Raw genomic sequence first — 26,637 nt, forward strand, 5'->3', positions numbered from 1 at the left:
TCAAAAGGCAGGAGGGCCTTATGTCATGCTAAGTAAGGAACTTCTGGTTTATCAATAACAGTTTACCAGTCATTCCAATGAAAGATTTAGAAAAAGGTATTGTCATAAGAAGGTATGTGTTTTAGAAGGATCACTCTGAGGACAGTTGGGAGGTGGCTGGGGGGAGAAAGAGATACTAACTAGGACTTAGATCCAAGGTGATGATGGTCTGGAATAAAGCAGTCATCCATTGTGGGGTGGGAGGAAGAGGGGGAGAGGCACTGAAGAGATGTGAAGAAGAATCAGTAGAACCATAGTCAGAAGATACCTCCAGAGTACACTAACATAGGAAAGTTGTCTCTTGCGGCAAAAATTGAGTTTAGCCCATGCTGTGGGATGCTTTGAGGGTAGGCCAAAAATGAATAGATAAATATTTATAAAACAAAAATTGTTATCAATTTAATATATATATATATGTATATAACACAATACTTTTTATTAATAAATTAACTTTATTTTTATCTTAGGAGTAAAACTGGCTACAGAATAGTTTAAAATACTGGTGTCAAACTGCAGGGCCCTCCTTCAATATGTAAAGAGCTTACAAGTTATAACTACTGTCCTCACAACAAGAAAAAAAGCTGAACAAATTACATATCAACAACTCTTGGATTCATGAAAGAACTGTGGTAACAGGGAAAACTGCTGCCCCTAAAACGGGAGAGACGGGAAGGCAGATACAGAGATTCACATCTTACCAGGAGCAGAAACCAGCAGCAGGAGCCAATACTGGTAGGAATACTTCAAAGTGTATTTGATAAATTGTTCAAGGTACAGTGTAGACTAGCTCGAGGGTTAAAAACTTCAAGGAGGGGGTCCTGTCTTGGGGGTAGGAGGACACATTCTTGAGTTTTATTTCCAGGAGCTCCACCAGGTTTTCATTATAAAGATCAGAGAAAAATCCCCTCCTGCTTCTGGTAGGGGGAGGGGTAAAGGAACCATTTAGGGATACACCCAGAGTTCTCTGTTCTTTCTAAAAGAGGCCTATCCCCAAGGGAAACTCTTTTACCAGAGCTTAATAGACTAGGGTAATAACCAAAGCTTAAAATCCTTAGGGACAGAGAAATACCCAATGCAGACACACTAAAAGACTGAGAGCTAATCACAGTCTATAAAACACTTCTTCTCCTCCCAAACTCTACCACCATATTAACAGTGCTCCTGTATAATAACAGGGATTACAGGTAAAAGTACTCCAAACCTCAGAGCCCATTAAGAGTCTCTAGGAAAACCCAAGAGAGGAGAACAAAAAAAGAACATGAGGAGATTTCAGACTCTAACACCACAGCTACAGCTCACAGTAAATACAGCCTAACTCTCAGCCCAATAAATACATCTGAAGCCTCACCCTAAGGGCCCATATACCTCAGTTGCTTTTACCTGATACATATTTCTACAAAATATTACAAGGGATGCTAAAAGTCTAAAACACATAAAATAACAAAATACACAGTCTGCAGAGACAAAGCAAAGCATCAGAATAAAACTCAGATATGGTAGAGATTTTAGAATTATTAAACAGAAAGTTAAAATAACTGATTAATATGCTGAGGTTTAATTAAAAAGTAGACAACCTGTAAGAGTAGAAGAGTAATGTCAGCAGAGAGATTGAAATTCTAAGAAACAATCAAAAGGAAATGCTAGAAATTGGAAACACTAATAGAAATAACGGATGTCTTTGATGGATTTTTTCAGTAGACTAGACACAACTGAGGAAAAAATGGGTGTGCTTGAAGAGAGGTCACTAGAAAATTCTGAAACTAAAATGCAAAAAGAAAAAAATGAAAAAGGACAGAACAGAATATTGAAGAACTGTGGAACAATCATAAAGGTGCAACATATGTGTAATGGAAGAAAGAGAAAGGAAGAGAAGAAATATTTGAAGTAATAATGATCAAGGATTTTCCAGATTTAATGACAGATACTAAGCCACTTATATGAGAAGCTCAGAGAACACAAACAGGATATACAGTGTGTCCGTAAAGTCATGGTGCACTTTTGACTGGTCACAGGAAAGCAACAAAAGACAATAGAAATGTGAAATCTGCACCAAATAAAAGGAAAACCCTCCCAGTTTCTGTAGGATGATGTGGCAGTATGTGCGCATGTGCAGATGATGATGTAACACCGTGTATAGACCAGGGCCATGCCAGTCAAGATGTGGATGGTACAGAGGAAAGTTCAGTGTGTTCTGTGGCTCACTAAATTCGAATCCATGACCAAAGTGCAATGTGAATATCGGCGCGTTTATAACGAAGTGCCACCACATAGGAATAACATTACTCGGTGGGATAAGCAGTTGAAGGAAACCAGCAGTTTGGTGGAGAAAGCCCATTCTGGTAGGCCATCAGTCAGTGACGAGTCTGTAGAGGCTATACGGGATAGCTAAGGAACCCTAAAAAATCTGTGCGTGAGCCCACATGGAACTGCACTGAATAGGTATGAAACTGGGAGAGTTTTCCTTTTATTTGGTGCAGATTTCACATTTCTGTCATCTTTTGTTGCTTTCCTGTGACCAGTTAAAAGTGCACCATGACTTGACGGACACACTGTAACCTAAAAAATTTATACCTACAAATACTAAAGTTGAATTGCAGATAACCAAAGACCAAAAGAATTGTGAAAGAAGCTAGGGGACAAGAATTACATTTGACTTTTCTTCAGAAACCATGCAAACATGGAGTGTGGTATGAAATATTTGAAGTGTTGAAGGAAAAAAAAAAACACCACTAATGTAGAATTCTGTATCCAGTGAAATTATCCTTCAACGTGAAGGAGAACTATACACTTTCAAAGGCAAACAAAAAATAAGGAAATTTGTCTTGCTTATCACCTTGGATTTGAGTTCTAATTGGACATGCCTAGCAAGAAATATTAAAAGTAGTTCTTTAGAGAGAAGAAAATAATATAGGTAAGACACTCAGATCTATATAAAGGGAAGAGCATTAAAGAAAGAATAAATGACGGTAAATTATGTTTTATTTTTCTTCTTAATTGACCTAACAGAAAATAGTTTATTCAAAATAATAATGGCAATGATGCACTCAATGATTATAGCTAATGGGTAAGTAAAGTGAACTGACAGCAGTGTGATAAGGGACAGGAGGGAGAACTTAGACATATTCTGTTATAAGGTACGTCATGACCCATGTAGCAGTAGAGTGTAATTTGAAAGTGGACTTTTACTAGTAAATGTAGATTGCAAACTCTAGGGCAACCAAAGAGAAAGATTTAAAAAGAAGTATAATTAATAAGCTGAGAGAGGAGAGAAAATGGAGTCACATAAAATGCTCATTTAAAACCAAAATAAGGCAGAAAAAACATGGAATAAAAAAAAAAAAACAAAAAAAAAAAAAACAAAGAAAGGGGCAACAGGCCCTGGCTGGTTGGCTCAGCAGTAGAGCATCAGCCTGGCGTGCGGGGGACCCGGGTTTGATTCCTGGCCAGGGCACATAGGAGAAGCGCCCATTTGCTTCTCCACCCCCACACTCCTTCCTCTCTGTCTCTCTCTTCCCCTCCCGCAGCCAAGGCTCCATTGGAGCAAAGATGGCCCGGGTGCTGGGGATGGCTCTTTGGCCTCTGCCCCAGGCGCTAGAGTGGCTCTGGTCTCGGCAGAGCGACGCCCCGGAGGGGCAGAGCATCGCCCCTGGTGGGCGTGCCAGGTGGATCCCGGTCGGGCGCATGCGGAAGTCTGTCTGACTGTCTCTCCCGGTTTCCAGCTTCAGAAAAATACAAAAAAAAAAGAAAGGGGCAACAAATAGAGAACAGACAAAAACTTCATGTCACTATGGGTTATAGGGCAGTGTGGGAACAGTAAATTACAGGTTTCAATGCTTTTTAAAAAACTGTCCAAGCCTGACTGGTGGTAACTCAGTGAATAGAGCACTGACCTAGGACAGTGAGGTCCCAGGTTCAAAACCCCAAGGTGACCGGGTTCATCATAGACATGAACCCATGGTCTCTGGCTTGAGCCCAAAGGTCACTGGCTTGAGCCCAACATCACTGGCTTGAGCAAAAGGTCACAGGCTTGGCTGGAGCTCCCCAGGTCAAGGCACATGTGAGAAGTCATCAATGAACAACTAAGGTACCACAACTAGGAGTTGTGGCTTCTCATCTCTATCCCTTTCTCTCTCTCTCTCTCACTAAAAAAAAAAAAAAAAAAAAAAAAAAAAATATCGAAAAACCACTGCTTTAGAAAAAATGATTTCTGAAGTGTTGCCTTTTCTCTTTAAAATGTTTAACTCTTTTTTTTGTGTGTGTGTATTTTTCTGAAGTGAGAAGCAGGGAGGCAGTGAGACTCCCGCATGCACCCGACTGTGATCCACCCAGCATGCCCACTAGGGGGTGATGCTCTGCCCATCTGAACCGTTGCTCCATTGCAAATAACTGGAGCCATTCTAGCGCCTGAGGTGGAGGCCATGGAGCCATCCTCAGCGCTCAGGGCCAACTCTGCTCCAATGGAGCCTTGGTTGTGGGAGGGAAAGAGAGAAATAGAGAGAAAGGAGAGGGGGAAGGGTGGAGAAGCAGATGGGCGCTTCTCCTGTGTGCCCTGGCTGGGAATCGAACCCAGGACTTATACACGCCAGACCAATGCTCTACCGCTGAGCCAACTGGCCAGGGCCTAAAATGTTTAACTCTTTAGAGAATAAGAAATGGTGATTTCTACTTTAAAAATACTTTCTGAGATTGTGTTAGAGTTCAAATGCAATGCTTCCATCCTGTAATCCAGGCTGTCGTCCTAGGAGCTTCTAAGTCCCAAAGCCTAGTTCATCCTCCAGGTCATTTCCTAAACATTCTCCTTTTCCTCCAGGAAGCATAAGAGTGTATGACCGGGTTCCCTCTGCTAAAAAGTGTGGCTTCAGTTATTAAGAGGGCTTTTGGAGCTTAGTTGGTTATAGCATTGTCCCAATGCACCAAGGTTGTGGGTTCGATACCTGGTCAGGGCACATACAAGAATCAATGGGTGAATGCATATATAAGTGGAAAACAAAATTGTATTTCTTTCTCTCTTTCTCTCCCACCTCTTTCATTTCTCTCTAAAATCAATTAATAAAAAATAATAATGAGAGTGCTTTTACCATTGAAGGCTTTTTTTTTCTTGCTACCCTGTTTATCACAAAGAATGGCTAGTGGAACACCTGAATCTTGATCGTCGAGGACATCTGTTAAAGAGAGAAATTCCTGGGTCCTGCCAAAGAACTACTAAATCAGACTCTCAGAGAAGGAGCCCAGGAATCTGTATTACTAGCAAATGTCACAAGTGAGTCTTAGGCACATTAAAGTTTGAGAACCACTTTTAATATATGGTTCCTTTAGAGTGGGGTATAGAGAAGGGGTGGGGAAGGCTCTTCCCTTTATGTGTTGGGCCAATTTGTGGCTAAGAATGTTAGTTCCTAACTATCTGCTAAGTATTTCTGCTAACCAAATATAGTCACGCTCAAGGAATATTTGTTGGGAAATTACTTGAGGAGCATGATACTTCCTTAAGTTCCGTCATAAGCAAAGCATTTTTGCTTTTACTAACCTAGACAGAAGTAGTTTTAGTCTAAATAAGTTATTTAAAATTTCATAGTCTGTATGTCACATGTGCAGAATAGCTGTGATTTGAAAACTGTGGGAGTAAAACAAGCCAGAATTCATTCATTTAGATTCCAGGCTTGCTCTTATGCAGACCATCAAAGAGTCACTGGAACTTCCACGTCAGTTAAATGTGGTTTAAAGAATTCCTGCAAAAGAAAATTAGATGGTTGAAAACATAAGTAGCTATAGAAAATATAAATCTAAACCAAACCAAAACACCTCACAGAATTGTAACGAGGATAAAAAACTAGCAGAGGTGTCAGTATCCTCTAACTGGGGGAGGGCACTGGGAGGCTAGTCTCAGGGGTGGAGGCTGAGAGAAAGGTGCAGAGCAAGGTAACCCAGAAGAGGAAAAAGATGAGCAGGCTTGGAACATAAAGATCTGCTCACCAAACCCTCCCAGGAACCAGAGCACTAAGGGCTTTGAGAAATAGAAAGGTAAGCTGCAAGACAGAGGATAAGAGAAAGGGGACTTTTACTGGGTTCTTCAAGTACTGGGTGAAGGGATTACACATAAACTACATTATGCTAGCATACTACTTCATAGGGGCATTGTTAAACTCTGATATTAGTATCCAGTCATAACTGTATAATCACAATATCTGTATGAGAGAAGAACCCCGGCTTGACTTTCTGTTCTTTATTTTCAGTTTCTTCTTATATTCCTATCTTGGGAAAGTGGAGCTTGAAGAAACTTGGGAAGCGGAACATGCTTCTACACATGTTCTTTGTGGAGGAGAACAGATAAGGAGTAAATAGAAGCAATAGTCATTTCCCAGAGGCCTTCCTTTCAGACTGTGCCGTTAAGAAGGGAGGCAAAGTGCTCCTACTTGTCATCCGGTTAGTGGTGTGTGTGTGTGGTGTGCATGTGTTTATTTGATGTGTCTATATGTTTGATGTGCATATGTGTACAAGTATTTTTTGTGTGTACCTGTGTGCAGCTGTGAAAATGCATGAGTGTGTGTAGATAGACTTTCAGTCTATGACTTACTTTGCATCTGTCAGCACCAGGACACACACTTGCATGAGGGCTGTCACCCTGGAAATGGAATAAAGTGTTAGATATATGTCTTTCCTCCTCAGCGGAGAGAAAAGGAGGAAAAAAGAGAGACAGGACACACACACATGCAAACACTGAAATTCTCCTAACTTGTGGGGTCGGATCAGTTGGGAGGGAGGGTGGACCTCCTCCCTTCTTGCCCGCTATATTCTGGATGGCCAGGGCAAAAGAACTCTAACAAGAAGGAAGAAAGAACTGAAGACAGACTGACAGACTGTCACTGGAAACTCACTCTGGATGTTGTGAGAAGATAAGGTCCTTTTCAAAGACAGAGTTGAACCAGTAGGCTTAACGTTTGTAAAAGATGGTATGCCTGCACGAAAATAAGAAATAAGGAAAACAATGATACAATCATCAGCAAAGCCTCTAAAATTAATCTGTAATGGAAGATAACAAACAACCTGTAAGCAAAAAGCAAAAAGTACCTCCAAACTTCTTTTCCAGTTCTTCCTGAACTTTAAGAAGAACCCTTTCCTGTTCTAAGGCTTCTATATACTTTGAGTAGCACCAGGTTGGCTAGAAAAACAATTTCAAAGTGAATTTTGGAAATATTTATCCCATAAAATAAACTGAAGGTAAGCTGGTAGCATATATCAGCCCTTTCACTTGAACATCTTCTTGGAATACTGTATAACACATATAACAAAATATGAACATACCTAAATTTATAGTTATATGAAATTTCACAAGTGAAACCTATTTAACTGGGCACAAATTGTTATCAATCTACCTTAAACCATTCTAATAAGAATACTTATGATAAACTAAAGGTATTTTTTCCATAGCCTTAATCTAAAATTTTCAATTCCTTTGCCTTGGGTTGGGAGGGGGGTAGGGATGTGAAAAGGATTATTTACTACTTCTCAGTGAAACAATTTCTCAAAAGCTTCACAGCTTTCTTGACAGCTATTCAGTCACCTCTATATATTCAGTTTGATTACGAATTTAGGTGCTCAGAAAACATCTAAGTTTTTTATGGGGGCTAGTTTGCATTTGGGTTAAAATTCTTCAATGTGTAAAATTTATCTAAAACAAATGCAAGTACAGAGCATTCCACACTTACTAATTGGCAGTTTATTATTATTTCACCAAATGCAGAGTAATTCAGCATGTATACATTAAATGGCAATATTGAAAATTATAATAATAATTTATATTTATAAAAATGCCTTTGGTTTCCTAAAGCATTTAGTTTCTTAATCTTGAGTTATATGACAGTACCATCATCATTATCACCATCATCATCATCATCATTCCATTCTCTCTCCCTTTGTTTTTACTGCTATAAAAACAACCTTAAAGGAAATTAGGTCATTTCCTTCAGGCTTCATGGTAACATCAACTTGTGTCAAAGTAAAAATTAGAAGCCTGGTATCTCTAATTTCACATTTCTCTCTTTAGTTTTACACTGCTGTTCTAAAATTTAATGCCAATAATTTGCTAATGAATGTACTTCCAAATGTCATTATTCAGTATTGCGTACTTTTAGGTATTTCCTTTTCAATGTATGGTTCCAAAAAAACTGGACATTTCTTTTCTCTCAATAAAAGCTTCATGGCCTATCAGGGATCTCAGCTGGGTAGCTGAACTTACTTGACATTCCTAAACACCAAAACAATTGATTCACAAGCTATTATTTAAGATACAATCCCTTTCAATAGAAATTATTAAAAATGGACATAAATTAAACATGAAATTTCAGGGAAGTGATGCCAATGTACAAGTTATAAAACTAAATATAAACAAAAACTGTAAATATATTAGTTGGTGGTCTTGTATTGGCCAAATTTTATGACCACTTCAAAGAATTGAAAAATTGAGATTAAGTTACTTATCATTCTTTTCTCTCTTGACCCAAGAGTATGCCAACCAATATATATTCTATTTTGTTCTATATCTGACTTATTCTCTTTCCCAATAAGATAATCACTCCAATTTCTGCCTCTTAAACCTTCATATGCATCAAAAAATTATTTTCCTTGATAATATTGTCCAGGATCAGCTGAGATTCTCACATTCTCCGAAGGCTCAAGGACATTCCCTTCTCATCTCTTCTCGTATTATAGTTTTAGCCTCACTTGCAAACACACACCTACTGCTGTGAAATGACTGGGCTAATGCATTCTACTGTCCAGTGCTCTAGAGAAGTGACTCTGTGATATCTTTCTTGCTTACCTGTCGGCCATATGGTTGCAGGCCTAAGGCGGAGTCGCTGACTAAAGCAGCTGTTTTGATAGTAGTTCCCGAAGTACTTGCATAGTGTTTGGTTCTATCCTGTAATTATATTAAATTATTCCCCCAAAGGGGTGATACTATATTAATATAAACTTACAGCTAAAGGGTCATAATAGCATATGATAAAAATATTTTGTGGTGAGCACCACAGCTCATCAGTCATAATCACTAATGTGACATAATCTGCTGTTTTGATCTTTAGTTTTCTTTCATACTAATATAAAATATTAAAAATAAATGAGAAATCATGAAGTAGAATGGAAAAATCACCCCCAAAATTTAGCATTCAAGAAAACCACTACAAACATCTTCATGAATATGCATCCAAATTTCTCACTAGGGAAATGCATGGATTTAATCTATAATTTTAATATTTATACTACATAAATGTCATACAAATATAGTCATACTATACATGCTCTTTTTAAATGTTTTATGTGAAATACTGTGAACATTTTCCATATGAATATAGAACAGGACTGTAGAGGGAGACCTGTGTATCATTCAGCAAGTACACCTACTGTATGACACAGAGTATATCTCTGAATATTTGTGGGATGAAGAAATGAATAACTTATATCATCAACTTCAATGGGTGAATGGTCTTATGCACACAAACATTTTTGAACAATAAAAGAATAAACTATATCTTATTTCAACAGGTGAATAATATTCTAGTAAAGGGATGTACCACAGATATTTTAATCAATGCCTGCTAGTAGAAAAAATTAGGTCATTTTTAATTTTTTACACATTTAAATGATACTGTGCATTTTCTCCAGTTCTATCCTGTAGAATAAATTCCTAGACGTTCATTTGCTGGATTAAAAAAAATGGATATTCTAAAACAATGTATGTTGTCGAACTGTCCTTCAGAAACAAAGTACCATTTTACACTTTCTCCAATAACACGAGTCTGTAGTCTTCTTTCACAAACCTTCAACCAACACTGCTTATTTTCTTCTTTGCCAGTCTATGTATTTGGTTACCAGTAAGATTGAATGGTTTTTAATACTATTAATCATTTGTATTTTTTGCGAATTGCCTGTTATACTCTTTTTTGTGTGTGCGTGTGACAGAGAGACAGAGAGAGGGACAGATAGGGACAGACAGACAGGAAAGGAGAGTGATGAGAAGCATCAATTCTTCGTTATGGCTCCTTAGTTGTTCATTGATTGCTTTCTCATATGTGTCTTGACTGGGGGGCTACAGCAGACCGAATGACTCCTTGCTCAAGCCAGTGACCCTGGGCTCAAGCTGGTGAGCCTTACTCAAACCAGATGAGCCTGCGCTCATGTTGGCAACCTTGGGGTTTTGAACCTGGGTCCTCCACATTCCAGTCGGATGCTCTATCAACTATACCACCGCCCGGTAAGGCACTTGTTATACTCTTTACCTACTTTTCTATTAAAGAAGGCTTATCTTTTTTATTATTTATTTTTACAATTTATATTATATCATACATTTAATGTTTTCCTAATTTGTCTTTTACCTTGTTTATTTTTGCCATTTAAAAGTTTAAAACATTTATTTAGTTAAATCTTTGTGATTCTTAATGAATTTGAAGAATCATTTTAAGTACTTAATATTAAAATAGATAATATTAAACTAGATGAAAGTTTTAATGAGACTCTCTTTCTTCCACTAACTTTTTTCAAATCACCAGTTCCATTTGATTCTTTTGAATAAGAGATAAAGGATAAAGTGATACTAGTATTTTTGTTATAAAAGACAATTACTGCTACAATATTAATTTATGACATACATTGTGCTTCACATATATTATTTAATGCAACCCTGTGATGTAAATTCTATTACTATCTCCATTTTACTGAAAAAAGAAACAACAAACAAAACAAAATGAGATTTTAGGAAGTGACATGATTTGCCTAAGATATTAGAAGTGATTAATGGTTAAGTCAGGATTCAAAAACAGGCTGTCTGACTCTTAGAGACTGCACTCCTGTCTGCTACCATATTTCTCCATGTATAAGATGCTCCCATTGTATAAGACACACCTTAATTTTGGGGCCCAAAATTTGGAAAAAAAAATGTATTACATAAAGTTATTGAAAATCACTGTCTTCAACAAAGAGCACAAAAACAAGTGTGAAAAATCAGGAAGTGCAAATAAAAAATCTACCACCACTGTATAAGATGCATCCAGGTTTTAGACCCCCACATTTTTTGAAAAAGGGTGTGTCTTATACATGGGGAAATACAGTAGGTTACACTGTCTCAGATCAATACTACCTTACAATTTTACAGTGTAATAGCTTTCATGGTCTTTTACACATAATTCAATTAATGCCTCTCAAATCATGTGAGATTAATATCATTACCATTTGTGGACAGATGAAATTGGGGTTAAGAGAGTTAAGAGTCATGCCCATGATTACATAGGGAAATCCAATGCTTTTCATAGTAACTGGTTTTTTTTCAGAGTATACATTTTATGTTACCAAAAGAATCATGGATTAAAAATTTTTTTTTTATTAAGTGAGAGGTGGGAGAAGGGGAGGCAGAGACACACTCCCGCATGCATCCGGACAGGGATCTACCCGGCAGGCCCACTAAAGGGCAGTGCTCTGCCCATCTAGGGCCGCTGCTCCATTGCATGGCCTGAGGTGAGGCCATGGAACCATCCTCTGCACCTGGGCCCAAATTGTTCGAACCAGAACCATTTGAGCCATGGCAGCAGGAAGGGAAAAGAGAGAGGGAGTAAGAGAAAGGAGAAGGTGGTGGAGAAGCAGATAGTCGCTTCTCCTGTGTACCCTGACCGGGAATCACACTGGGCTGACGCTCTACCACTGAGCCAACTGGCCAGGGCCAGTTGTTTCTTATATTCATTTTTTCCCCAACATTTTCTCATATGCCTTCAATGACACGTACTGGAATAAACATCTGCTCTATTGCTTTTCATGACTACATTTCCCATGTTAAAATAAACGCATGTGTGAAATTGGTCATTACCAAAAAGATACCTATATGTTTATTGCATATAATATGAACATTCAAAGATTGAAGTTTTGTGTTTTTTAGGAGTTTTCACCCTACAAAAGGCTATTTTTACATTGTCAATATTTGTACCTTACCCTGTTAGTAGTTACTAGTTGATAGATATAAACAGATGAGAAGATCACTTTATATTTTCATAAACAATGTATAATATGGATGATATAAACATATACTGATGACAAAAATTAGGGCATATTTCAAAATGAATATAAAGTGATAAGAAAAAGAAGCATTTGATTTTTTTTTATTAAACAAGAACATCAGAAAAGCAAATGACAAGTCAAAAAAAGTTGTTTAATTATGCAAAATCAATTTTTATTTCATTGGTGAAATGCACTATATAAAAGCCTGAATGTACTGGAGTATCTGACCTTTCCCTGATCCTCTAATTTTTGTGAGCAGTGTATAGCTTGGATATTCTGGAAAATTAGTAATTTAAGATTTACTTTCACTGCATCACCTGTTCCAACTTTTATTTCAGACAAAATAATTACTGTATATCTAAGCAAATCAAAAATACTTGGGACTACATACAGCTGTAAAGTTCTTCCTTAAAGTTTAGAATACAGTATGAGATCTTTTCATCCTCATCACTTTTATATTCATTTATATAATATGTATCTATTCAGAGTCATTTGATTAAATCATACATTAAAAGATTAACTCAAGTTTTCTTTTTATTAGAGGTCCTTCACCCCCAATAATGAATTGCTCATTTTCTGTGATCTCATTTTTTTTGTATCATTTGCAGTTAAGTATATGTTTGTGTCTATCTACCGTTACACTATATGTAAATCATATTCATATCCTTAGCATATGTAGTAGGATCAATGTGTGGCGAACAATCAATAAAACGCTATGTAGTAGATGATCAATAAAAGTCTAGTTAAAGTATTAAGATGAGAGCTCTGTTGAGACTATTTAGGCCTCATTAATAGAAAATGCAGCAGCCTCATGTAAGACTTATTGGATTGTTGAAGTTATTCTCATGCCATAGATAGATTCAGGAAAGAGCTCCAACCATACATGAGTTAGACACATTACTTTTTTTCTTCCCCCTTAAATCTGCAATTTTCAGCCAATGTGCTATGGCAGGTACAATGGCATGCCACAATAACTTTTAAAACATGCAATTCCTGACTATTTAGTCAGGGCACTGACCTCTTTTCCTTAGATTGTCAAATAAAAAAAATGACAACAGCCAACACAACAATAGCCGTCAAGTATGAATAAATCAAAAATATACCTATATTTTTGTCAGATTTGGGAAAAATATTTTTTTGGAGTGCTGCAGAATTTTAGTACTTAGTTTATATGTGTCATGAGATGAAAAAGGTTGAAAATCGCTGCCTTAAATCAATCCAAGTATCTTTTCTTTCTGAGCCTACCAATTTAGGATCACACTCATGCAGTTCAGTTAGATATAAACTTGTTTCAGGCACTGGAGGTGGTAAATGTGAGGACTTTAATCTAGTGAACTCTGTTTCTTGTCAGATTACGTAGATTGGGCCAGATGCATAGTTTAAGAGAAAAATCAGATTTGGTATTATTTAATCTATTATTTATAAGCAAACCCATTGGAAGGGAAATAACTGTGGAAAATTTTTAAATAAATAATCCCCAAATAATTATATTTAATATTAATAATATTTCATTACAGGCCTTGGCCGGTTGGCTCAGTGGTAGAGCATCAGCCTGACGTGCGGGAGTCCCAGGTTTGATTCCTGGACAGGGCACACAGGAGAAGCGCCCATCTGCTTCTCCACCTCTCCCCTTCTCCTTCTTCTGTCTCTCTTCCCCTCTCGCAGCCGAGGCTCCATTGGAGCAAAGCTGGCCTGGGCGCTGAGGATGGCTCTGTGGCCTCTGCCTCAGGCACTAGAATGACTCTGGTTGTGACAGAGCAACGCCCCAGATGGGCAGAGCATCGCCCCCTGGTGGGCATGCCAGGTGGCTCCCGGTTGGGTGCATGCAGGAGTCTGTCTGACTGCCTCCCCATTTCCAACTTCAGAAAAAAAAATTTCATTACAGAAATCAATACATCAACAAAAATATATAAGGCCATATTCTGAAGAACTGATTCAGAAGCAAAATAGGCACTTCCTCCTATTTTTTAGCTCTATCTCTTCCTTGATTCCCAATCTATACTGGAAATACCTTCACCTTCCAGATGATACAAATTATCACTAAAGATGTGCTTCTGAAAGTCTGATCTATTTTTTTGTAGCATCATTCATACAGAAATGTTACTAAGTAATAAATACATTAAAATATTTATAATATATATAAGATATGAATAATAATAATATCACCAAAACTTAATATATTATCAGTATCTTTGTTCCCCTCTGTGTGACTCCCCAATCATCTATTTCTACCCTCACCCAGAGGTAACTTTTGTACTGCATTTTGTAATAATTACTTTTTCTTGTTTATAGTTCAACATCTTTATATTGCTTAGTAATATATATATATATATATATATATATATATATATATATATATACACACACACACACACACACACACACACACACACACACACACATACATTTTTTTCTTTTTTTAATTGAGAGAGAGAGACAGCAGGCACAGATAGACAGGAAAGGAGAGAGATGAGAAGCATCAATTCTTTGTTGCAGCACCTTAGTTGTTCATTGATTGCTTTTTCATATGTGCCTTGACCAGGGAGCTCCAGCCAAGCCAATGACCTTGGGCTCCAGCCAGAAGCCTTGGGTTTCAAGCTAGTGGCCTTTGGGCTCAAGCCAGAGACCATGGGATGATGTCTTTGATACCACACTGAAGCCAGCGACTACACGTTCAAGCTGGTGAACCTATGCTCAAGCCAGTGACCTCCAGGTTTCAAACCTGGGTCCTCAGCATCCCAAGCTGACATTCTATCCACTGCACCATCACCTAGTCAGGCAGTTTTGTATGATTTTGAACTTTATGTAAATAGAATCAACTAAGTCTATTCTTTCTTTCTTTTTTTTTTTTTTTTTCATTTTTCTGAAGCTGGAAACAGGGAGAGACAGTCAGACAGACTCCCGCATGCGCCTGACCGGGATCCACCTGGCACGCCCACCATGGGGTGACGCTCTGCCCACCAGGGGGTGATGCTCTGCCCATCCTGGGCGTCGCCATGTTGTGATCAGAGCCATTCTAGCGCCTGAGGCAGAGGCCAAGGAGCCATCCCCAGCGCCCGGGCCATCTTTGCTCCAATGGAGCCTTGGCTGCTGGAGGGGAAGAGAGAGACAGAGAGGAAGGCACGGCGGAGGGGTGGAGAAGCAAATGGGTGCTTCTCCTGTGTGCCCTGGCCGGGAATAAGTCTACTCTTTTATGACTTTCTCATTTAACATTATACTCCTGATATTCATCCATGTTTATTATTGTGGTTATAGTTGATTTTTTTTTCACTGAAGTACAGTATCATACTATATTAATTTATTTATCCAATCTCCTATAAGTAGACATTTGGATAGCTTCTTGTTTTTTCCTATTAAAAACATGGTTACTATAAACCATGTGTATGTCTCTTAATATATGTGTTCATGATTGCTCTTCTAGAGTATATGTTATACAAGTAGATTTGTTAGGTTCAAGGCTATGATAATCTTTTAATTTATTAAATAAGTCAAATAGTTTTACAAAGTGACTATCTATTTATACTCCCATCTACAGTATATAAGAGTTCTGACTGTTCCACATCTTTATTATCAGTTGCTGAGAAAAATACATTTCAAAATGAGCAGAAAATGGCACATGATATCTATGTAAAACCATTAAAGAATAAAACAGGAAATATGAACTCTAGCATTTTATTTATGGACAATTCTCTATGAGAAATCCAATCATGAATCAGAGGAACTAAATATAGGAGCCCAAAATGAATTACATATTCCTACATGAACATTGTATACATAAAAGAATACTCTAAACCATAAATCCAGAAACCCAGGACAATCACAAAATATATGAAAAGGAAAATGTAATATGACAGTTAACTGAACTTAAAAAATAATTGAAGAAAAAAACAAAAATGTGTTATAAATGAAACCAGAAAGTGTCCAAGGAATGAAAATAATTGACTGAATAGATGACAGGTAGATAGATAGATAGATAGATAGATAGATAGATAGATAGATACTTATATACATCATATGTACAGGTGTTGGCAAAACTAGGTTTACAGTTGTGAGAAAATGAAACACTTTATTCCTGTATTATTTATTTTCATTACAGCTATAAACTTACTTCTGATATATACAGGGGTCCTCAGGTTATGACACAGTTCCATTCCTATAACAGTGGCGTAACCCAAATTTTGGTGTCAGTCAAAACACACCCTAGCCTAAGCCACTTACCTATCCTAACAGAGTTATAAAATCATAATCTAGGACACAAAAACACAACTAAGCCCAGGAAAAGGAAAAGAATATAAATACACTGTACTGTACACTGTACTGCATATTCTTCTGTCATGAGCAACCAAACTAGTTCACCCACGTAGTCCCTAAGTATGATGCTAACAGCATAAGCCGAAACACTCACATCTCAATTTTTTAAAGTTTTTATGGGAGTGTGTGTCATAACTCTAAACATTGTATGTCGAGACTGTTGTAACCCAAGGACGCCCTGTACACAGACATATATATATATATAAGAAAATATATAATATGTATATAAATCATATATATCAGAAAGGAAGTAAATAATACATATATAATATGTATATAAATCATTTACAAAGGTAGCAAAAGACATAAACTCATAGGCTCAAGAACCTGAGCAATCCTTAAACAGAATAAATCCAAAGAAATCTACACAAGATACATTATAATCAAAATGCTGAAAACTAAAGACAAAGAAAAAAATTTTTGAAAGCAGTAAGTGAGAAATAATCCTTACCTATAGGGAAATGAAAGGTTAAGATATATAATAAATCTTGGAACATTAGAAAGGAAGAAAAAAATAGCAAAAACAGTATGGATAAGTAGAATAGACTTTTTTTTACCCTTTTTGAGTTTACTAATTTATATCTGATGGTTGAAGCAAAAATTATTAAATTTCTGATGTGGTTCTCAATACATGTTGAGGAAATATTTAAGATAATTATAAACAGGTGAGGGGAAAGGAACTTAAAGGAAGTAGTTTCTAGACTCTACTCAAACTGGTAAAATGTCAACACCAATAGACTGTGTGATAAGTTATATTTGTATAATGTAATATCTAAAGCAATCATTAAAATATATAAATAAAGATACATCAAAATGAAATTTTAAGAAATGTGCAAGTAATCCACAGGAATGCAAAACAAAAGAAACAGAAAAAAGATGAAAAACAAAAGGAACAAACAAAAGAAAGAATAATATGGCAGACTTAAGAACTAACATCAACATTAAAGATAAATAGACTAAATACAGCAACTAAAAGACAGAGACTGGCAGAGTAGATAAAAAATATATGCTGTTTAGTGGCCAGGACATGGAAACAACCAAAAAGCCCATCAATAGATGACTGGATAAAGAAGATGTGGCACATATACACTACGGAATACTACTCAGCCATAAGAAATGATGACATCGGAACATTTACAGCAAAATGGTGGGATCTTGATAACATGATACGAAGCGAAATAAGTAAATCAGAAAAAAAACAGGAACTGTATTATTCCATACGTAGGTGGGACATAATAGTGAAACTAAGAGACATTGATAAGAGTGTGGTGGTTACAGGGGGGAGGGGGGAATGGGAGAGGGAAAGGGGGTGGGGAGGGGCACAAAGAAAACAAGATAGAAGGTGACAGAGGACAATCTGACTTTGGGTGGTGGGTATGCAACATAACTGAATGACAAGATAACCTGGACTTGTTATCTTTGAATATATGTATCCTGATTTATTGATGTCACTCCATTAAAAAAATAAAATTATAAAAAAAAATGCTGTTTAGAGGAAACTTAATTCAAGAAAAATGATATAGGTAGTAAGGTAAAAGAATGAAAAAAAAAAATACCATGCAAACATAAAAGGAAAGCAAGCTGGTTCTGCAGTTTTGGAGAACTTTGGCAGTTCCTCAAAAGGTTCATATAGTTACCATATGAGCCAATGATTCAACTTCTAGGTCCCAAGAAAAATGAAAACATATGTCCACGCATAAAATTATACAAGAGTGTGCACAGCAGCATTTTTCATAATAGGCTAAAAAGGGAAACAATCCAAATATACATAAACTGATGAATGGATAAACAAAATGTAGTACAGCCATACAATGGCATATTATTTGTCCATAAAAAGAATGGAGTACCGATCCATGCTACAACATTGATGGAACTTGAAAATATGCTAAGTGAAAAAAGTCAGTAAAATAAAGAAGTCATATTATTTCATTTATATGAAATATGAAGATATAAAAAGTAGATTAGTAGCTTCCAGGGGCTGGAGGAGGAAGGAGTGAAGAGTGACTGTTAATGGGTATCAAGTTACTTCAAGGGTGATGAAAATATTCTAAAATTAAATAATAGTAAAAAAATTTAGTAGTAGTGATGGTAGCATGGCTCTGTGAATATATGAAAACTACAAAATCATATACTTTAAAAGTATGAATTTTATGCTATGTGAATTAAACTTCAAAATGCTTTTCTTGAATAAAAGTACTCAAAACAAGGAAGAAAGGAGTGATTATATTAATATTTTATTAATATCCCAAAACAAGAAACTAAAATATTCTTCAGTGAGTGAAAGGCGAAACCGTGGTGAAGATGTACCATGGAACACAACTCAGCAATAAAAAGGATGAACTATGGATATACCTTACAACTTGGCTGGACCTCAAGGGCATTTATATCCAGTGAAAAAAGCCAGTCTCAAAGTCACATCCTATGCGATTCACTTATATAACATTCTCAAAATAACAAAATTATAGAAATGGGAAACAGATTTATGGCTGCCAGACATTAGGGATACCTTGGGTTGATATGACTTATAGTCACAAGGGAGATCTTTGTGGTGTATCTTTTTTTAAAATTTTATTTATTCATTTTAGAAAGGAGAGAGAGAGGAGACACAGAGAGAGAGAGAAGGGGGAGGAGCAGGAAGCATCAACTCCCATATGTGCTTTGACCAGGCAAGCCCAGGGTTTCGAACCGGCAACCTCAGCATTTCCAGGTCGACGCTTTATCCACTGCGCCACCACACATCAGGCCCTGTGGTGTATCTTGAATGCAATGTTGGTTACTTAATCTACATGTGTGATAAAAGAGCATAGAACTATACAAACATCTTTTACCAATGTCAAATCCCTGTTTTTACTGTTGTAAGATGAAGCCATTGAGGGAAACTGGGAGAATACATGAGACTTGTCTACTATCTTTGCAATTTCCTGTGATATTATTTAAAATTAATTTTTTTTTCTAAAAAATCATTTGGAATTTGAAATTCAAAACTACCATAGCAACAGCATTATTTTATTTTATATTTTTCTTTCTTATTGAATTTATTAGGGTGACATTGGTTAATAAAATGGTATAGGTTTCAGGTGTATATCATCTGTATATTGTATTGTGTGTTTCTAGCCCAAGTCAAGTCTCCTATCATCATTTATTCCGCTTATACCCTCTTCTACCTCCTCTACCCCCTTTTCCCCTCTGGTAATCACTATACTGTTGTCTGTCTTTGAGTTGGTTTTTTTTTTTTTTTTTTTTTTGCTTAATCCCTTTACCTTTTCACCCAGTCCTGCAACTCTCATCCCCTCTGACAGCTGTAAGTCTGTTCTCTATCTATAAGTCTGTTTCTATTTTGTTAGTTTGTTTTGCTCATTAAATTCCCCATGTATGAGTGAAATCATATGGTACTTGTCTTTCTCTGACTGGCTTATTTCACTTAGCATAATGCTCTGCAGGTCTATCCAGCAACAGTATTATTTTATTTTATTTTATTTTTTTGAGAGTTTACCTACTCTTTTTTTTTATAATTTTTAGATTTTATTTAGAAAATTAACTTTAATACAGTGATATTGATCAGTAAGAGTACATAGTTTTCAGGTAAAATTTCTATACCACTTGAACTGTTGATTATATTGTATACCCATCACCCAAAGTCAAATCATTTTCCATGACCTTATATTTGTCCCTTTTTACACAGCTCCCCCTACCCCCTCCCCATCCCCCTCCCTCATGTCCCCTTCCTCTTGGTAACCACTTCCTCTTATCTATATCCATGAGCCTCAGTTTTATATCCCACCTATGTGTGAAATCATACAATTCTTAGCTTTTTGATTTACTTATTTCACTCAGTAGAACATTCTCCATGTTCATCCATGTTGTTGTAAATGTCACTATGTCAAAATTTCTTATGACTGAATGGTATTTCATTGTATATATGTACTACATCTTCTTTATCCAATCCTCTGTTGAGGGACATTTTGGTTGTTTCCATGTCTTGGCCACTGTGAACAATACTGCAATGTACAAGGGGTGCATGTGTCTTTACATACCAATATTTTCAAGTTTTGGGGGTAGATACCCAGTAGAAAAATTCCTGGGTCATATGATAGATCTATTCTTAATTTTTTGAGGAACCAACATATTTTCTTCCATAATGGTTGTATTAATTTGCATTCACACCAGTAGTAAATGACGGTTTCTTGTTCTCCACAGCCTCTCCAACATTTTTTATTACCTATCTTGTAGATAATAGCCAACTAACAGATATGAGGTGGTATCTCATTGTAGTTTTGATTTGCATTTCTTGAATAGCTAATGAAGATGAGCATCTTTTCATATATCTGTTGGCCATTTGTATGTTCTCTTGGGAGAAGTGTCTCTTCAGGTCCTCTCCTCATTTTTAATTGGATTGTTTACTTGTTTCTTGCTGAATTTTGTGAGTTTTTAAAATATATTTTGGATATTAACCCCCTATTGGAGATGCACAGCCTTATTTTAAATATGAAATACTTTGAAATAAATTTTACAAACTACATTCAAGATCTACCATCAAAAACTATAAATTATTGCTGAGAAAAATGAAAGAGCTATGTTGAGATATACTATGTTCATGATTGGAAGACACACTATTGTTATGACATCAATTCTCTCCAAACTGATCTATAGGTTCATTATTATACTTATTCACATATCTAAATAGTCATGTAGCATTTGAAAAGTTTCTCCACTAACAAGAAAATGTAAATAAGTGTATCATCAATGATGAATACTATTTTTCATCATTAAATTGGCAAAACTTTTGAAGTCTGAAATACTTGGAGATCACCAAAGAGAGGAAAGCAGTATTCTCATAAACTGCTGGTACAAACATAAACTGACACATTCACAAGGAAAACAAAATGGTCGGTCCTACTCTACTAAAAACACACATACTCTATTACTTGGCAATTTCCCTCACACACACCAAAGAAAAAATTATATACATGAATATAGAAACATTTATAGGAGTGCTGTCTGAAGGGCTGTTTATAAAGGTAAAAACTGGAAGCAAATATCCAACAATAGAAAAATAGTTAAATAAAAATAGAATATTAATTCATATAATGTAAGTATATACAGAAATTAAATGGAATAAAATAGACCCAAGTATAGCTGTGTGGGTAGACTTAAAAGACAAAGTTGAGTTTAAAAAACAAGATGTAGAAAGACATTTTGTTCCCTGGCCAGTTTGCTCAGTGGCATACAGACATCTGGGGTTTGATCCCTGGTCAGGAAACACATGAGAAGCAACCATCTGCTTCTCTTTCCTTCCCTCTCCCACTTCTCTCTCTCTTCCCCTCTCGCAGCCTCTAGACTGGTTCAAGTGTTGGCCCCAGGCACTGACGATAGCTTGGCTGATTTGAGCATTGGCCCCAGATGGGGGTTGCTAGACAGATCCTGGTCAGGGAACATGTACATGCAACAATCTGTCTATCTCCCCTTCTCTCACTTAAAAAAAAAGACATGTTGCACAATATGTGCTATGGGCTGAATTGTGTCTCCTAAATTTATATATTAATGTCCTAATTTCCAGTGTGACTATCTCTGGAGATAGGGTCTATGAGAGGTCATTAAGGTTAAATGAGGTCATAAGAGTGGAGCCCTAACCTAAAGGGTTTGTGGCCTTACAAAAGAAAGTTAGGGAGAGAGAATAGTAATCTTTCTCTCCCTACTTTGTGAGGACACAGGGAGTAGGTGGCCATCTATAAAATAGGAAGAGAGTTCTAATCAAAATTTCAACCAGCTGGCATCTTTTTTGTTTTTGTTTTTGTTTGTTTGTTTGTGTCAGCTGGCATCTTGATCTGGGACTTCTACCCTCCAGAATTGTGAGAAAATAAATGGCTGATATTTACGCCACCCAGTCTGTGGAATTTCATTATGGTAGCCCTAGCAGACTAATACAAATTATATTGGTTATGTAAAATATATTGGTTAAAATATGTACAAAATAGCCTTCCATGTTACTTATGAATTCATATATATGTGTAAAACATCTTTAAAAAGAAATGGAAGAATCCCAAACTTAATGATTGCCCTTGGGAGTGAGAAGGGTAATAGAACTCAGAGCTGGGATAGAGAGTTTACTCTTTCTGCAATATGTTATTTCTTAAGGGAAAAGAAAGCAAATGAAACAAAATGTTAACAGTTTTTATTTTGATCTGTGAACATATTAGTGTTCAATATGTTGCTTTTGGATCTTTTGATGTTCTTTGTGGAGCAAAAGGGGGCACTGAATCTAACTTGAAAGTAATCTCACAGGGTGATCTAATCAGAAATTCCTAACTGAGAAGTCATGTGGATAATCACACCCCAGGACTATAACTTTTTAGTAAAAGGTTTATCTTCACCTTAAACAAGCCCTGTTGATTGTTCTTGTGGATGTAGGTTAACATACCTTTGAAACGCCTCTTTTTCAGACTCCTCAGAAGTGTGATCACTCTCAAAAAAGTAAATAATCTTAACTATTTTGTAATCTAATGCCTGCCTTGCTTTCTCCCACATTCATGTAATTTTCCTTAGTTCCCTACATTCCCTCTTTAATTCCAAACCCATAACAGAAACTGCAAACAGTCGTACTCTGAAGCATTTTTCTCAGTCTGAGATCTCGTGTCCAGGTGTATCTTAATTTGGTCAAATAAACCTTTAAAAATTTTCTGCAGGTTTGGACACTCTTATGTCAAAATCTTTTAAATTTATTTTAAAAAATAGAATAGGCATAAGCTTATAAATAAAATATATTATTTGGAAGCAGTTACCCCCTCTTTAATTCAAATAAAAGAAAGAAACATAAAGCCCTGGCCAGTTGGCTCAGTGGTAGCATGTCGGCCCAGCATGTGGAAGTCTCAGGTTTGATTCCTGGTCAGGGCACAAAGGAGACGTACCCATCTGCTTCTCCACCCTTCGCTCTCCTCTTTCTCTCTATCTCTCTCTTCCCCTCCTGCAGCCAAAGCTTCATTGGAGCAAAGTTGGCCTGGGCGCTGAGGATGGCTCCATGGCCTCCGCCTCAGGTACTAGAATGGCCCTGGTTGCAACAGAGTAACGGCCCAGATGGGCAGAGCATCACCCCCTAGTGGGCATGCCGGGTGGATCCCAGTCGAGCACATGCGGGAGTCTGTCTCTCTGCATTCCCGCTTCTCAGTTCAGAAAAATACAACAACAAAAAAAGATACATAAAGAAAGTTGGGTAGATGGATGGATGAATGAATGAGTGAGTGAACAGACTAACCAAAAATAGGCTGAACAACCTATGATTCATATTTATAAATTTCACAATGTATCAGTCTGTAATACTGAAAGTGCTACCCTCAGTATATAACATTTGTATATTCATTCACTCATTTAATGAACAATTATTAATACTTGAGTATGTGTTAGACACTGGTGTAGGTGCTTATAAGATACAGATGAATAAGCTAGATACTATCCTTGAGGATCTCAGTGGTCCACATATGACTACAGTGAATACGAGTTGCTTAAGTTGCCTAGGAGAATGTCAGGGAAGCCTTCTTATGGAAGAGATGACATTTCAGATGAATTTTAAGGATTTCAAAACCACCTGAAGGCTTAAAAGCCATTACATTTTGTGTTCTGTAACTTCTCTTGTGTTTTTTCCTGGCACAAATTCCACCATAAATTCACACATATCACATATCTTTCATAAGTTCGATTAAACCCAAAATGAGTCTGGTCTCACCTTTGCAAATTTTTCATCTTCTGTGACTGCGAATTTCTTTTTCTGCTTATTATATTCTTTTCTTCTCTCTAAAACACTCATAATTTTTTCATCAGTTAAGTTCTTCCTAAACTCACAAAACGCAGGCCAAAATTTAAACAGAACCCCAAAAATTGTCATCTGTATAAAAAGACAAAGTATGTCTCAGATTACAATTTTATACAAATGTACCATTTTAAACTCTAATTCACCATAATAATGGATTAACTATTCTATCTTTAATATATAGCATGTTTCCTCCGACTTATTGTCTCCAGACATCTTGGTACAGTTTAGCTCAGCACATGCTTATCATCAATGTTTTTAACTACCAATGAGAAGTCTTTCTATAAAAAAAAAATTCTTAAATACACTTAAAAGTCACTTTATTCTTTATGTTTCCCTAACCAATTGATTGTATTAATAAGGACTCCATTAGGTCTTTTTAAATAAGAAATTGATGTTTTATTTTAAAACATATACTAGTTGATCTGCCACACACTCTGCTGTTTTATGCAAGAACTATTCCAAATATTCAGTTCATCAAGGGGAACTTCTCTCCCCCCTCTCCCCTTTTCTTTCTTTTAGAGAAAGGAAATACCATTTACCTCTGGAAAAGCTCTTAAACAAAGCTGCAGATCTAAGAATAAATCTTGAGTAACTTTTAAATGATACAATCTCTCTTTTATGTGAGAGCAAGAAAAGTAACATTTAAAAAGCAGAGTGGTATCCTGGACAAATGCTTTCTATGAGGACACTCTACAGTAAGTGATTAATTGTGATATTTATAGAGATAAGAATTGTTGCTCCAATTCTAATGCCAAGTTTTTCCATTAGTTCCAGAGGCATACATTACTTCCAAGAAGGTAGGACTTGCCACATCAGATCAAGTCCAACATTTTGTTGCTAGGAATGGCCTTTCCTTAATGCCCTGGAGAAAAATGAACCATCCCATTAGGCTCCAAGCCAACACTTCTGAGGAAAAAAAGAATTCTTAAAAAGTAAATGCTGCAGTGATCAGCAGAGTCCGGAATTGGTATATCTCATTACCCCCTCTTTTCTGTACATGGGTATAATTAGTGATTCTAAAATCATTTACTCCTTTTAAAATGCAACTTTGTTATTAAATTCTGTAGCAACCTCTTGTGATTGTGAACACAAAAGTTAGAGATACTTTATTTGATAAAATAGAGGCCTTTAATTTTTTATTTTCATTTACCTGCCATGCATTTCACTCAGTAATCCCCTGCTCCAATGTTCAGGAACCAGGACAGTTTTCATATGAACTCTTCAACTTCAATACCCCTCCTTCTCTATTTACCAACTATTGACCCTAGTTTTTGGTTATCTCCCCAACACCTGAGTTATTCTCAACTCTCAAATATATTTATTTCCATCTAGAAGGCCTTCCAATAAAAGTAAGCTAATTAACACAGAATTTTTCAAAGCAGACATAAAGTTGCTCCATTTCTAAAAGCTGCAATTAAGATTTTAAGTTAATGACATATTCATGAAAATTATCCTCTACCTCTAGAACCTTAAAAGATAATCAGACTGTGGGTAAGCAAATGTTTTAGTAAATAAATAGCTATTTTGCTCACGATCTTCAGATGGACAATGGCCATAGTATGAGTAGGAAGGTCCATGCTGAGAACTTCGGCTGAGTAGTGAGGGATGCAGGTGGGGGATAGGAAGAGGCTACACAGGTAACAATACTAAAACAGGCAACAGTTTTTTTTGTTTGTTTGTTGTTTTTTTTTGTATTTTTCTGAAGCTGGAAATGGGGAGAGACAGTCAGACAGACTCCCGCATGCGCCCGACCGGGATCCACCTGGCACGCCCACCAGGGGTGACGCCCTGCCCACCAGGGGGTGATGCTCTGCCCCTCCGGGGCATCACTCTGCTGCGACCAGAGCCACTCCAGTGCCTGGGGCAGAGGCCAAGGAGCCATCCCCAGCGCCCGGGCCATCTTTGCCCCAATGGAGCCTCGGCTGCGGGAGGGGAAGAGAGAGACAGAGAGGAAAGGGGGGGGGGGCGGTGAAGCAGATGGGCGCTTCTCCTATGTGCCCTGGCCGGGAATCGAACCCGGGTCCCCCGCACGCCAGGCCGAGGCTCTACCGCTGAGCCAACCGGCCAGGGCCAACAGGCAACAGTTTTAAATGTACTGTTTAGCCCTTTGCTCAAATTTGCTCTCATTTCCAATTTGATCTCACTCCTTTCAGTTGCGATAGATCTCTTCTCACATCATTCATTCATGTGTTCAAAAATGTTACTGAGTGCCTCTTCTGGGCCAGATATTCAGGCCACAAAGGAAAATGAGAAGTGGCCCCTGCTCTCAAAGACATTACAGTCTAATGGAAAATTGGGCATGAGAATAGTCCCTTCCAATTTTGTGTATTAAGTGTTCTGACACAGACAAATACAGGACATGATAAAAGCACAGGAAGAGGAGAAGAAACTGCAAGAAGCTCAGGATGAAGAGCGTACGGCCACTGTCCAGAACCATAAATATTTCA

The 26,637-nt window shown here is 37.0% G+C and overlaps 1 protein-coding gene across 7 annotated transcripts in view; it reads right to left on the reverse strand.

The window, feature by feature from the left end:
• Positions 1–5,262: 5,262 nt before the first annotated feature.
• RGS22 (regulator of G protein signaling 22) overlaps positions 5,263–26,637 on the reverse strand; it is a 196,832-nt gene continuing 175,457 nt past the window's right edge. For 6 of the 7 annotated variants that reach the window (XM_066379221.1, XM_066379222.1, XM_066379220.1 and 3 more), the window contains 6 exons: positions 24,104–24,262; positions 8,855–8,953; positions 7,105–7,195; positions 6,912–6,992; positions 6,611–6,658; positions 5,263–5,765 (listed from right to left, as the gene is read on the reverse strand). In XM_066379221.1, coding sequence (XP_066235318.1) covers positions 6,654–6,658; positions 6,912–6,992; positions 7,105–7,195; positions 8,855–8,953; positions 24,104–24,262 — 435 coding nt within the window. In that variant the 3' untranslated portion in view covers positions 5,263–5,765; positions 6,611–6,653. The remainder of the gene's footprint in view (positions 5,766–6,610; positions 6,659–6,911; positions 6,993–7,104; positions 7,196–8,854; positions 8,954–24,103; positions 24,263–26,637) is intronic. The other variant, XM_066379218.1, reaches the window with a different exon arrangement.

Source organism: Saccopteryx leptura, chromosome 3 (genome assembly GCF_036850995.1).
Source record: "Saccopteryx leptura isolate mSacLep1 chromosome 3, mSacLep1_pri_phased_curated, whole genome shotgun sequence".
Lineage (NCBI taxonomy): Eukaryota > Metazoa > Chordata > Mammalia > Chiroptera > Emballonuridae > Saccopteryx > Saccopteryx leptura.